Source organism: Ctenocephalides felis, unplaced genomic scaffold (genome assembly GCF_003426905.1).
Source record: "Ctenocephalides felis isolate EL2017-DRISC unplaced genomic scaffold, ASM342690v1 CF-g0.4_SCAFFOLD_01886, whole genome shotgun sequence".
In the NCBI taxonomy this organism is placed as follows: domain Eukaryota; kingdom Metazoa; phylum Arthropoda; class Insecta; order Siphonaptera; family Pulicidae; genus Ctenocephalides; species Ctenocephalides felis.
This window is the reverse complement of record NW_020538040.1, coordinates 75,854,440-75,870,199: the sequence shown is the minus strand read 5'-3', so window position 1 is coordinate 75,870,199 and position 15,760 is coordinate 75,854,440. Positions and strand designations below refer to the sequence as shown.

The following is a 15,760-nucleotide window of genomic DNA, read 5'->3' as shown; positions in this document are numbered from 1 at the left end:
ACAATTTGGTATGCTTCCTCCAATTGGCTTTTTTTTCAACTTCAGGAAGGCTAAGTTATAATAATCCTAAAAAATCATAAATAAAATTGTTTATATAACTCTACGCTTCAAGTTCTCCTGAACATTTTGACATGCTTTAGAAAAAATTGATGTATGCATGTGTTTATGCGGTTACAATTTTTTGCCAATTGGCATTCGGAAAGACGTGCTGATTAGTGTTTTGTAAAGACAGTTCCATCCATTTCGGAATAGGGAGCAAAGAGTGAAAAAAGTGCTAATTCAATTTTTCAAAAATGGAGCGTCCTATTTGAATAATTCAAGACACTTTTTACTTGTATGACGAAATAAGAACTACTGAAAATTTTGCGAGAGCATGGTCAGCGTTTTTGGTGACCCAAAAAGGTGTCATTTGGTGATAAAAAATGATCATTGACATCAAATTATTAGATTGTTTATAAAAAAATTATTAATTATTACAAATTTTGTCTTCATTATTTTGAATCATTCCGTACCAAGATTTTTGATTTTCAAAGTTTACTTCTTAGATAGTTTAATTGTCCTTTGCAAGGATCAGTCACCATGAATGATTCAAAAAATATTCACTCGGCTTTGAATGAGAGGCGTACTGTTTATGCCAAAGGCAGGTTTAGCATTTTTGGAGATACAGAGCGCAGAAGGTGCAAAAGTGGTTATGAAGGTTTTGAGAGTACAGATCATCCGATTGGAATGACTCAAAAAATATTTTGTTCGTGGTATTTTAGTGATATGAAGAAATGATTAGTTTTCCGAAACGGCAAGTCAACTGGTTTTAAAATTTTGAGAAATTTAAAATATCTAAAATTTTAAAATAATCGAATTAATTTAGAATTAAAAAAAAAAACTCGAAATTTTTGAATATCTCGGTTCTATTTATCGAGTTTAGTCCAATGTCTTTTTAATTTGTGAAATCAGTTCAGGCGTTTTTGAAAATTAAATTTTGATTTATCACATCACAAAAGCGCCTTTTAACACAAATATTGATTATGAAGTTTTATCACACTTTGATGAATTTTTAAAATCGTCAAATATTTTGACTCCTAATTGATATCTTTCAGAAATCTTTTTTCAATTTTAAAAATCGGTTTTTGGCTTTATTCCAAAAACGTAATATTTTTGCTTTTTTATGCTAATTTCAAACAACCGGCTCGTCCAATCGTCCCGCAAACCTAATCTGTCCGGCAGGTTTTTACCAAAAATTAATGAATACAATTCCCAACCAATATCTTTCGAACGGTTTTTAAATTTTCGAAATCGATTTAGAATCGCGGGCTAATTTCACTTTTTTGCTAATTATAAAGAAATGGCTTGGCCGATCGTCGCACAAAACTGATAAAGAATAGTTCTCATCGAGATACATCGAATGACTTTTAAATTTTTGAAATCGGTCCAGCCGTTTTTAGAGAAAACGTCGATTTGCAGCAAAAAATCTGTTCACATACACACACACATACTTTTTCCAAATTTGGTCTCATTCTATTCAGAATGGCTTGAAACGTCGAGTAAACATAAAATAAGCAAATCGGATATTTTGATGAAAACATAAACTTCTCATTCGGGAAGTTAATAATATATGAACGTGTTCATGATCTCATTTGAACTTTATTGCCCTAGACAATATAATAATATAATAATAAGCTTTATTGCTTTATTGTATTGAATCAAAAATCTTTAAACATTTTAAATTGATAGTTTAATAAAAAGTATTAATTCTTGAAAATTCGGGGTAATTGTGTTATTAACATCCCGTAGCGTATGTTATATTAATCTTTACGTTTCAAAGTCTACTGAACATTTCTACTACTGAACAGACTGATCTTTCGTCTGAGCATGTCGGACTCAATGGGTATAATATATGAACCGAGGGAAGTTAATAATATATGAACGTGTTCATGATCTCATTTGAACTTTATTGCCCTAGACAATATAATAATATAATAATAAGCTTTATTGCTTTATTGTATTGAATCAAAAATCTTTAAACATTTTAAATTGATAGTTTAATAAATAATATAATACCGACTAAAACCTGCGCTTTGCCCTTACCTCTGGTACCCATAGAAACCGCCGTTAGGCATTAATTAGTGGGGGAGGATCTAGAATGTTGTTATTCTTACACTGAAATTATACTCACTATTATCTTTTAAATGAGCGAAGTCCCATTCGCTCTTTCCTTTCAATCGTGTGTGTATGAATGTATGTGCGGTTACAATTTTTCGTTGACGATTTCGAGAACAATGATCAACCGATTTGAATAATTCAGCAAACATTTGATTCCTACTGATAAGGAGACGGTGCTGACTAGTTATTGGCAGAGCTGTTTCGAAGGCACTGGACAAAAAGTGCCAAAAATTGTAATTCAGTTTTTGAGAGAACAGGAGCGTCCGACTTCAATAATTCAAAAAACATTTTATTTGTATTGGGTAATTGAAGAATTGATCAAATTTTTGGGACGGCAGGCTTAGCGGTTTCGGATATCGAATGAAAACAGTAATAAAAAATGTTATTTGGTGGTCAAAAGGATCCACATTTAACGCGGCGCTTACGCATATATACAAATTCATACATATACATATACATACATATACATATTAAAGATAAAATGAATGTTCAATCGGCATTTTGTCAATTAGTTTATTATTTTTATAAATATTCAATATAAAAAATACGACTAAAAATGGTAATCGAATGATAAAAAATAGTCTATAATTATATTTTTACTAGAGTTATGAAAAATAAAATGCTAACACTGATCTATTATTGTCAGTAAATTGTCCATTATAATTATCTTATTCACATCTAATTTCTTCACGATTTGTTATCACAAATACTCATAATTTTGAGACCCACTAGTAACGTTTCGCATCTTTTTCTAGCATATCACTAAGAGCAGATCTTATACTACTAAATGTTGGCCTCTGATTTGGTTTAAAATTCCAACACGCCAGCATTATGCTATATCTGAAAAATTCATTTTCACTGTCATGCTAATTCATTTTTCTAAATTGATAGATATAGTAGTTAATTTTTGTGAAGCAAAATAAATAGTTTTGTGAATAAAACGATTAAATAGTTAATATTCTTCTTAGCTTGAGGGAGACTATTTTGATTTTAATTTAGAATTAAATCGACTTTTAACTTTATAAAATATTTATTATACTTACAGTTCTATAGAGCATTTTATTGGACGTCCCATTCGATAACCCGAGCACAAAATTTCGAGTAAAGTCGCGGTAGGTATAGCCGGATAAGGAGTTGCACCTAAGGTCATGATTTCCCATAAAAGTATTCCAAATGACCAACTGTAAAAATGAATTACTTAAATAATATTATAAATAAAAAAGTGAGATATCATAGTTATTCATATTATTCAGATTTTATTCATCGTATCAAATGTAAAATCGTAAGATTCCTATAGGGCGTAAAGATTCCTATAAGTCTAATCCAATGATTTCTACATTAGAAAACAAACTTTTTAATAATTATGGAATGGAAAAAATTGATCCTTATTTGTTTAATTTCTGGTGACTTTAAATTGTACATATTATGTATGAAGTCCCTTCTACTATTTTTTGTATAAACTTATAAGAAACTCCATATATCTATAAATTTTATTACTGCATATGTTCGTGTATGATTTACAAATGATTTACTGCATAATTTATTAAAGGAAGAATGATTTGGCGTATAAAATGCAATCAGGTCGTATTTCGCCAGAAGTCGTAATAGAATATATTCAGCAAAACTATCTCAACTTTTAATTGTAGCTCTTTATCATTGCGATGTTTGAAAAAAATAACCAAACTAGCTGTAAGTGGAATTCTGTCTTAAGGCAATTAAGGCATCGTGCCTTAAGGCAAATTGCTGGAACTTCCCGTACCAAAAATTATTATTTTTTTAAAAACGATTGACATTTTTAAAAAAAATTTACTTCGAAAAAATACGATTTTTAAGAAACTATAAATTGGACAAAAAATTACTTTTTTTTGAAAAAAAATTTTTTTAAAAAAATTTTTTTTTTTAATTTTTTTTTTGTTTTTTTTTTTTGAAAAAAAATTTTTTTTTATTTTGACATATTGTGGAAGATCTGAACTTTCTTTTCAAAGCAATCGTACTGCTTTAACTGCATAGGGGCAAAATATAAAGCGCGTAAGCGCCGCGTCGCTGTCTAACGCATAAGCATTGGTACGGAACCCATAGGAATGTTAACAAAATGTAAACTTATTGTTAAAATCTCTATAAAATATCTGATAATTTGATGAGCATATGTCTAATGATCATTTTTGACCGCCAAATGGCTTATTTTTTTACTTTTTCCTCCATATCTCCGAAACCGCTAGAGCTACCTTCATGAAAATTTTATCGATTCTTAACCTTGTTAATACAAGTGAAATGTTTTTTGAATTATTCAAATCGGACGCTCCGTTCTCTCAAAAACTGAGTTACCGTTTTCGGCACTTTTTGCCCCGTATCTTCGGAACGGCTAGACCTGCCTTCGCCAAAAACTAATCAGCACGTCTCCTTATCAATACGAATCGAATGTTTTTTGAATTATTCAAATCGGTTGACCCGTGTTCCCGAAATCGTCGACGAAAATTTGTATCCGCACATACATACACACACATACATACATACATACACACACACACACACACATACACACACACACACACCCACACACACATACATCCATTTTTTCTAAGGTATGCCAAAATGTTCAGAAACCTCTGAAACGTAAAGATATATAAAAATTTTCATTTTCGATTTTTTTGCGATTACTATAACTTACCCTACGGGAAGTTAAATATTCATCTGACAATGAGTTAAATAATAATGCTACTTACACATCACTGCTGCTAGTATATATTTGATGCTTCAACGATTCTGGTGCCATCCATTTTACAGGCAATTTGCCAGTACCAAATTTTTTATACAATTTTTGGTGATAAATATCTTTACTAAGACCAAAATCTGCGATTTTCACCGTATTGTCACTGCACACTAATATGTTTCGAGCAGCTAAATCCCGATGAACCACACTTTTTGCCGAAAGAAATTCCTAAAATATAATATCAATATTTATATATTTAATATTCTATAATTCAAAGGATTTTAAACCAGATTGATATCTAATCATTTACCATGCCAGAAGCTATACTTTTAGCATACGTCAATAAATCTTTGGTCGTAATTTTGAATTCTGCTACAGCAAGCTCCAAATCATAATTTAGATTTTCAGCAAAATTGATCGGTAATTCATTTTCAACAAACTGCATGTACTCATGTTTAAAATCATCTACATAAGTATTGGCATATTGTTGAACGTAGTGATTTAAATTAGTGGTTTTCGATGTAGGAGTATTCGAATAAACAATTTCGTTCCACGTTTTTCTGGAAATATATGATGCAAAATTATATGATATTTACTAGAAAAGCTTGATATTTATGCTTATGATATTTTTTACCGTAAATAATTCTGTAAGTCTCCCTTGGTACAATACTCGGAAACAAAAAAAATTGTTTTGCTATTCAAGGAACTGTATCCTATTATAGATACAATATTGGGATGAGATCCTACTTTACACATAACATCAATTTCTTCCCAGAAACGACGAATATCATCTTTGCACATGCTGCCTGAGTCAAAATCAATATATATTGTATATATGGTAAATAAATATAATATATATATATATATATATATATATATATATATGTGTATATTGTTGAGCTTCGAACACAATCTAGAAAGTAACAAAAAAAAATAGTTTTTTTTTAAAAAACTATTTCTTTATTTATTTACTGTTGACGTTTTGGAACTAGGTGCGTTCCATCTTCAGGACAATTTGTCAAGGAATATGATATTGATAAGATTTAAGCAAATAATATATTCAAGAAACGCAGAAGATGGATTTTTTAGTTAATAAAATTGTTGAAATTGTTTCGCTCACGTGATTAATGAACGCCCCCTAAGATCATATATCAAAATATATGTAATAATAAATGGTAACTAAAAATTTTTATTTGATTTAATGCCTTTGAGGATTTTATATATATTATATGTTTCAGAATCAAAATTCATCAATCTGAACTATATATATTAAAATTATGTTAGTATCTGCATGCATACCTTTTTTTAAGTAGTAAATTAATAATTTTTAGTATTTCATTTCGCTTTCAATACTTACTATAATGTTTTGGTAAAATATAACAATCCACAAAATTTTTGCATTTTCTAGAAAAATATTATGTATAATATATGATACTTGCTATGTAAAAACTAGGTTGTCGACGTCTTTTATTTATATATTTTATGTTTGTAACTATCAAAAACTTAATAATAAAAGAATAACATTGGAATTTCAAATTGTTCGATTTTCCATGATTTTATTTCGTAAAATAATATTTATTATACTCACTTATCAACATTTTTACAGCAACAATTTTTGATGGCTGACCATTAAAATTCAAGAGCTTTGCCTTACGCACAATTCCGAATTCGCCCTGCCCTAACTTCTCGTACAAGACCAATTGTTTAATATCAATTTCATAAAAATCTCCAGGTGCTTGCAGAGAATTCTGTAAAAATAGGGATTGTCTATATTTAATAATAATTTTCATTTTGACGAATAAAAAATAATTATTTATCAATGAGTATTTCCTTATAAAGTGTTTAGTATTTCGGTAGAAGTACATAATTCGTTTCTGAGCGTTATTTTCTAACTAAATAAAATAAAATAATTTTGGAAAAAATATCGACAGAAGATAAAGCTCATTTGTACTCAATTATATATACTCACATTATGGCATATGACCTTATTATTTCTTTATTATATTTGTGGGGAATAGTAAAGATAATTATTTTTTTCTTAGTCTATTACGCAATTTTACAGAAAAAAATTCTAGCCTAATTTTGAATTTTTGAAATTATCCAAAGCCATGATAATTTTGTTCCTTACTTTGAACTTGAGTATTATATAATACTGAAAATGTTATAATTTCATAACATAAATCGAGCTATAGTAAATAACCTAAAAAGTAGTTGTTTTTATGGTGATTCTTGTAGTTATTTTATAACGATATAATGAATGTTCTATTAGTAGTTTCTTATTAGAATCATGTTTTTTTTTAAGTCGGCTAACAAATATCATCGTTTATTGTGTATATTTGGAAAAGAATAGTTTTATAATTTGCTTACATTAGAACTGCTTAAAGCTGAAAGCTAAAATAATGTTTACCTCATTTGATTCAACGGTTTTCATCCATAGTTTTCTTTTTTGTAATTGGCGAGTGATGAACCATACAGTCAGCAAAATAAGCACAAATGTGATTGAAAATGTGTAGGCGGTTGTCCGAATTATTGCAGATCCATTCCATAATGTCTCATCTGCTGAAAATAAATTATTATTAACGTCAAAAAGTGAGTTTGAAAAAAGGGACAATTCTGCATATTTTCAATGATATCTCGGGCATAAGGTGAGATACAAAGTTGAAAATTAGTATATCGCATTTTTTTCAAGAAGACTTTCAAAATATATTTTACTATTACTAATACACTATAGTGTATAAATACCAGGGTGGGGCCGACTGGCAAACCCTTGCAGCCGTCAGAATGTTCTGGCTGTTTATATATACTTTCAGAACAGTTAAACGAATACATCCTCAAAGTTTGCCCCATTTTAAAGCAGGTTGAAAAAACTTTTTTTTACATTTAAGGTTAATGACGCAACCGCAAGATGCCTGCCAGAATGGAACTTTCTTAATGGACCGATAATGAATATCATTTAAAAATTTTTAGCTTTGTGCAAAGAGGTCAGTCGAATAGTTCGCTGGCTCTTCTACTAGTAATAGTTTTTGTAGAATATAATATGTGATTACTTGTACCCAGTGGCATCGGAAACAAATTTTTGATGGATGGGCTTGTTTTATTTTTTTAGGCAGCCAGTGCGAGCTTGTTCTTTTTTTTTATAGACATTTCAGACAATATCATATTTTTCATGGGTCGGCTCAAGACCACATAGCCCACTCGATTCCGACGCCACTGCTTGTACCTGATTGTAAATGATTATTACAAACTTTGATTTGAATACCAAAATAAAATATATTTCTCCTATACCTAATTTTGATCATGAATCATAAATTTAAAGTAAATAATGTAAAAATATTTAGGTGTTGTTTCAAAAATATTTACCTATAGCAGAAATTTCTCGTGCTACGATATCCCAAACTAATTCATTCTTGTACACGGCTTGACCTTTAACACTGTATATATTTGCTAATTGGACTGCATGAAATAGTATTGTTTTCGCATTCTAAAATCAACAGTAACATTGATAAAACAATGTATTAGATATTTTACAAAAATTGTAAGCAAAGTTCCGACGCAATTTCAAACATTTTAATGAATATTTTTATATATACTTCTTTATGAAATATTACCGAAGGAGCAGTTAGAGATACGTTCTCGTGCCGGTCTTTAATTATTGCTCCAACAAGTGTAAAGTTATAATATTCTGGAATAGCAGCAGGTGGTTCCCATGTTACAAACACGTCAAATTTGCTTGCTCCAAGGTATACTTCTGTTACATTTATCTGCAGAGTGTTCGGGGGCTCTTGAAATAAAATTGACGTTTTATACCGATGGTATACTAATTGCATTCTGTTCTTATATATAAGTATAAATTTAACACTTACTGCATACTGTTTCGTCATATAACTCTATACAAGTCGGCGTGGTAAATGTAAGGCCAATTCTATCACTTTCGGAGTACCATTCACTGTCTTTGCTGCAAATTTCTACTTTATATATTGTACCAAATTTCAAATTGTTCAAAGTATATTTAAAAGGATGAAAGGGCTGAAATAAATATTATAATATAGCTTTTATAGAACGAATCAAAGCTCATTTGAATGTTTGCATGGCCACCACCATTAACGTCACCCATGCTCTTCCTATTTTTGTTTGTCAAGAAAAAGATACAAGCAATGTAAAGTAATAAAATAAAACCAACTATCAAAAAACAATCAAAATACATAATCAATAGTAATTATATGTTTGTATAGAATTATATTTCTAATTTATACATACGACTAACAGTTCTTTAGTGTGGATACCATCAAAATGATCCCACCAAATCAGTTCGTAATCACAGGTTCGATCTGCAAAAAAACATAAAAAAAATGGATACTATTAGCGTATTTTATTTCTTTGTACAGAATGCAATACTTAATAAAAATATATTGATGAAAAAAAAATTAAGCTATTAACGAACTATATTGATTGCAAGGTCTTGCGTTTAAAGATAACAAGAACAGTACAAATATGTCACAATTTCTATATAAAATTTAAAAATATAACTAGCTGTAAGTGGAATTCTGTCTTGAGGCAATTGAGGCATCGTGCCTTAAGGCAAATTGCTGGAACTTCCCGTACCAAAAATTATTATTTTTTTAAAAACGATTTACATTTTTGAAAAAAAAATTACTTTGAAAAAATAAGATTTTTGAGAAACTATAAATTTTTTTTAATGTTTTTTTTTTTTTGAAAAAAAAATTTTTCTTTATTTTGACATATTGTGGAAGATCTAAACTTTTTTTCAAAGCAATCGTACTGCTTTAACTGCATAGGGACAAAATATAAAGCGCGTAAGCGCCGCGTCGCTGTCTAACGCATAAGCATTGGTACGGAACCCATAGGAATGTTAACAAAATGTATACTTATTGTTAAAATCTCTATAAAATATATGATAATTTGATGTGCATATGTCTAATGATCATTTTTGACCGCCAAATGGCTCATTTTTTTACTTTTTCCTCCATATCTCCGAAACCGCTAGACCTACCTTCATGAAAATTTTATCGATTCTTCATCTTGTCAATACAAGTGAAATGTTTTTTGAATTATTCAAATCGGACGCTTCGTTCTCTTAAAAACTGAGTTACCGTTTTCGGCACTTTTTGCCCCGTATCTTCGGAACGGCTAGACCTGCCTTCGCCAAAAACTAATCAGCACGTCTCCTTATCAATACGAATCGAATGTTTTTTAAATTATTCAAATCGGTTGATCCGTGTTCCCGAAATCGTCGACGAAAATTTGTATCCGCACATACATACACACACGTACATACACACACACACACACACACACATACATCCATTTTTTCTAAGGTATGCCAAAATGTTCAGAAACCTTTGAAACGTAAAGATATATAAAAAATTTCATTTTCGATTTTTTTGCGATTACTATAACTTGCCCTACGGGAAGTTAAAAAGTTAAATTTTGGCTTTAACTTATCTTAGTATTAATAAATCCATTGAATATTATTTTTTAACGGTTTGATATAGTTAAATATGTATACTTGGTTCTTCATTAGAAACACTTTTTTAATGGTGTAGCGAGCAGAAACGAATTTTAGCAACATTTTATTATATTGGCGACTTCTCAAAATTTGAATCCAATTAGTTGGTTCTAATTTGAATCCAATTTAAATCCAACTGAAAGGTTTATGATATCATTACTTTTTGTCTTTTTTTTTTAAAAAAAAAAACAAGTATTTTAAACAATATCCATGGAATACTACGTTAAAATTAACGATTGACGATTTATCTCATGTGCTTGAAACTGTAAAACATGTTTATAAGTTTTTGAAAGCCCACACAAACTTGTTTTGTTGTTTTTAGATATAATGAAATTTAATTAAAAATGTTTTAATAAATTATTATATTATAACATTTTCATGGATCATTCTGAATAGACGTGGTATATTTTGCGGTATGAAATAATAGCAATACTCGTCAAAATATGCAAATAAAAACAATTATTCAGGTCTTTCGCATACGTTATTTAAATAGGCAACCACAAGGTTTAAGTTCAAATTCCGCGCCAAGTTAATCTGTGGTGATCTGTTTTACTTGCAAACATATAAATAATACAAATATGTTTCTAAGTGTAAAGAGCCTTTTAGGGCATAGCTGAAACATACCACATCACAATTTCTCTGAAAAACAAAGAAAAACTTTGTCTTCTAATAAAGCTACGCAGTAAAAGATACATTACTATAGCTCATACTCGTAGACTGAAAATAGTTCTCATTGCTTTATTATTTATATAATTATTATTTCATTCACTTCCGATTTTTTTTATCTTACCCGGGCCTGGAATCCAACTGATTAAAGCTTCAACAGTATTATTGACTGGAACAAAAGCTTCTAGTTCAAGTGACCTAACTGGTTTTGGTTTAAAATTTGTCGATAAGGTGTTGAACACTTTTGAATAGAAATATCTGATTCCAAGTTCATCTACTGCCCAGGTTTTAAATGTGTAACTATTATTAGCTACTAGTTTATCGTACATCACGCTGCTTTCATTCTGGAAATATAAAATTAATTCAATTAATTAATTACAAATTATTTCACCAAAAAATCGTATCAATGTGTTGGAAAAATTATAGGCTTCCTTGAATGTCATTTTAGTCTGCGATAAGTTTCCATATCGACATTGCTAATTTACTATATTTTTTTAGTATATTTTTTCTTTGAAATTTCAAGATTAAAATATATATTTGAATATTTTAAGTATGACTAACTAACATTAAGGTTGTATTTATTTCAAATAATAATAAAGTTATGACTGCGCGAAATGAGCTAAAATTGCAAAAATTGATCATAACGTAACCATTATGATAACTACATTTCTCGAAATTTTTAAATATATATATATATATATATATATATGTGCGTGTGTAAATTTATAAAGTATGTTAGAAATGCCTATTATTACAATACTCATCATCAAAATTTGACTTACCATAACAATTTTGGATTGTGTTTCGTTAAGGAGGTCATAAATTGCTGTGACAAGTACTACGTTCCATTTGTCTTTAGTTGGTAATCCAACAAATAGTTTATGATCCGACCTGCATATCAATTTCAAATCTTCACTTTTGCTTTCAACAAAGCCAAACTTCAATAAATTATTTGTATCTCTCATGCAAGTGCAGAATCTATCGCAGCATTTGATTCCAGTAATCTATTTTAAAGGAAATAAGGGGCTGATATTATATTTCATTATTCATAATAGAATTCCTCTGAATTTAGATACAATGCAATAATCTATTCAAAAAATAAACTTAAGCTCCTTTAGAAATAATCGATTAGATGAGATGCTCCAAATATAAGTTGAGTTATACGAAGAAGCATAAATATTTTGCTGTATCAGACCGTTATGATTAATATTAAATTTCGCGAATGATTTATTAATATCAAGATGATATATGTTACATGTTTTATGTACAATAGTGGCGTATAATTATTTTGCTATCGCTTTTGCTAAGTGATTAAATTTTTGGAGGTAATAAAAATTGACTAACTAAATAACTGCTGACCAAAGAGCTAAACCACCAAATCAAATTAATTTTTTTAGATATGCATATGGGGCGCCAATTATGATTAGCATTTGTCTTATTTACAGTGATTAAAGAGTAACTTATTTTCGATGATTGATTAACTATTCAAAATATATAAAAATTTTATGAAGTCCTTTACCGACAACACTTCTGAAGTAGTTACAGTTACAAATGCAATATATTTTTATTTGTTATTATATTTACTTACATTTTTAGCGTGGCATCTATAGCCAGGTTGGTAACAATCGACTTCAAGAATGTTCATCAATGAACACTGAAACAATTTTAATATTGTTAGTTCCATCAAGTATAAAGTTTTACATGAAAGTTAAACATATACGTATGGTGTCTTAAACTCATACACTTATGTCATCTAGAAACTACTTCTACCTAAACCTAATAAAATATATAAGTGCCACACTCATGATTAACAATTTTACAATCTAGTCCAAGTGTATATTTTACTCACAATTAGCTATAATAATTTTACTTCACGAAGGATTTAGTAGTATAAAATAACATACTAAATATTATAGGCCTATGATAAGCGGTTGAATTAAAAAAAAATTATTAACTCTTAGAATTTTGCCGTGCGCCTAAGCGATTCTAATCGGATTCTACACCGATCTATTGATGTTCCTGTTTCGTAGGTAGCTACTGATACCTGTTTAAAACATGAAATACATAAAATAAAAATATTTAATTAATATAATAACATATATTATAAGAATGTTGCAAATACATCAATTAAAATCGGAATTATTCATTTTTAGTGAATGCGAAAGTTTTATATTTGAAATAATTACTTGAGTAATTGAGTAAATTAAGTTTTTAATGTATTCGTATCGGGAATTTCATGCAATTTGCATTTAAAGCAAAATGCTACCAACAACTAGTAACTAGTTACTAGTTGATTTACTTGTTTGTACATCCACTCTAGTACCCAAATCCACCAAATCAAGAACTCATATACCATATACATATTAATACTACTGAACACTGCAAATACGAAAATGAGTACAAAATTAAATCTAAACCAATAAAGCAAATAATTCTTAGTGGCGTCCATTGGATCACGGTATCAATTTTTAACGATTTTTGGACCCCTTTCCCCCTTGGTTATACAATGTGATACTTAAAATCCCCACTTAACCTAGTGTATTTTTAGTACTTATATCATTTTAAATGTTAAATTATTATAATACTCTTGAAAATAACTTGATTTTCCCGTAGGATAAGTTATAGTAATCTCAAAAGAGTGAAAATGAAAATATTTATATATTTTTACGTTTCAGAGGTTTTTGAACATTTTGGCATACCTTAGGAAAAATGGATGTATGTGTGTGTGTTTGTGTGGATACAAATTTTCCTCGACGACTTCGCGAACACGGATTAACCGATTTGAATAATTCGATTCCTACTGATAAGGAGACGTGCTGATTAGTTTTTGGCAAAGGTAGGTCAAGCCGTTTCGGAGATATAGGGCAAAAAATGTCAAAAATGGTATTTCAGTTTTTGAGATAACGGAGCGCCTCCGGAGATCCAATAAAAAAGTGAAAAATAATTCGGCAGTCAAAAATAAACATTAGACATATTATGTACATCGTATATCAGATATTTTATAAAGTTTATAATAATAAATACAAATTTTGTGTACATTTATATGGGTTCCGTATCAATGTTTACTCGTTAGACGATTACGCGCTTTGATATTTCGACTTTAAATTAGCCATGCAGCGCGATTGCTTAAAAAAATTTCAAAATTTTCAAAATCAAAATACAAAAAAAATCAAAACTTTTCAAAAAAGTCAAATTTTTTCAAAAGTTTCAAAACTTCTCAAAAATCTGAAAGTTCCAGCAATTTGCTTTAAGTCACGATGCCACGCACCACTTGTTTAAATTTAAGCAAAAAAATAAATACACGTGATATTTTTTGTAACCCCTGCCTTTTCAGCCTCACGTGATTAATAGACGCTCCTTTATAGAATCCGCGAAAGTTTTATTATAGTCTATGCGAAAACATAATTTTTTACTTAAATTCATAATATTTTGAAAAATGTTATTAAGTATTTATTTTGACTCGTGATTATAATTAATTTTCTTTGTTTTTTTTTTTTTTAATTTAACTACCTCAACCTCATTGTTTGATATACTAAAAAAGTAGCTGAATCAGATAGTTCAATAAAATACTGTGAAGCATTTAACTTTAAAATCATTACATTATATTTGTAATGATAACATTTTTGAAAAAGTCATAGAAAAGTAATTTTTGGGCAAATAACATATTCAAAAATAAATAATTAATAAAAACTCAACTAATTTGATTATACAACGTCCGATAAATACAGACGGACGTTAGGATATGTTTGTCTACTCTGCCAAAATCCTGGCTATGTATATACAAATATAACATTTTATACAACACTATATATATATATATATATATATATATATATATATATACTATACATGTAAATTTGAATTTACAATAAACAATGAACTCCTTACATCTGTTTCCATTTGTATTAATGCTTGACATTTTGCTTGCATAATTATATCATTTACACTATAGGCAGGCGCAATTTGTTTCAAATAAAACAACAAGACGATGCATAATTGAATTACAAAAGAGTAAGTTATTAACATTTTAGTTTAATACAATAAAATTCATGATTAAGAAATGATCTAAAATACTATCAATCTTCAACAGAAACATCAAAATTAAAATAAAGTTAACATTGATATTTAAAAACACAACACAACAAAGACTCCGTCTCGTCGTACAGCCTAGTTAATACTGACTGTAAGGTATACCGATAAACTCATCTGAAAACATCAAAATATTCAAAATGTCATCGAAAAAAAGTATTGCCGAATGGGAGTTTGACTCATTAATAATCAACCACAAATCTGGATATTTGAATGAATTAAAATGCGAATCTCATACATGCGAAAATAGGTTATTGCTAATAAACAATATTTCTAATCAGTACAAATAAATAAATTATAATAATTTTAGAATTTTATTAATTTAATAATAAACATAAAAACAATATTATAAAAGCAAAAAAATGTTTTTGTCCGATCAATTTGATTAATTTTTTATTATAGTACGAAAATTTTATATGGATTGATATTAGTATAGAAATTACACAGAAATTTGAGAAATCTAAATTTTTGTTTTTAACTAAACCAACCAACTAAGATGTTATTAAACATTTGGACTCATTTGTAGATTTATCTACCATCATAGAACGGTTCACCACTCGACAGTGTTAGTTCCAGCCACAGTTTATGTTATAAGATTATTATTTCAATAT

The 15,760-nt window shown here is 28.9% G+C and overlaps 1 protein-coding gene across 2 annotated transcripts; it reads right to left on the bottom strand.

The window, feature by feature from the left end:
* Window positions 1–2,679: 2,679 nt before the first annotated feature.
* LOC113377885 (tyrosine-protein kinase receptor torso-like) lies at window positions 2,680–15,242 on the bottom strand. Of its 2 annotated transcripts, none has more exons than XM_026618333.1 (15): window positions 14,949–15,242; window positions 12,649–12,714; window positions 11,843–12,064; window positions 11,185–11,404; window positions 9,125–9,195; window positions 8,731–8,893; window positions 8,476–8,648; window positions 8,228–8,348; window positions 7,275–7,423; window positions 6,456–6,615; window positions 5,502–5,673; window positions 5,178–5,427; window positions 4,881–5,095; window positions 3,201–3,338; window positions 2,680–2,997 (listed from the first exon to the last, which is right to left on the bottom strand). In XM_026618333.1, exons 1-15 carry the CDS (start codon window positions 15,084–15,086, stop codon window positions 2,886–2,888), a joined length of 2,370 nt encoding a protein of 789 aa, XP_026474118.1. In that variant the 5' UTR covers window positions 15,087–15,242; the 3' UTR covers window positions 2,680–2,885. The 2 variants fall into 2 exon arrangements, with proteins under 2 accessions (XP_026474118.1, XP_026474117.1); XM_026618332.1 differs by having other exon boundaries at window positions 2,681–2,997; window positions 7,275–7,426.
* Between the last annotated feature and the right edge of the window lie 518 nt (window positions 15,243–15,760).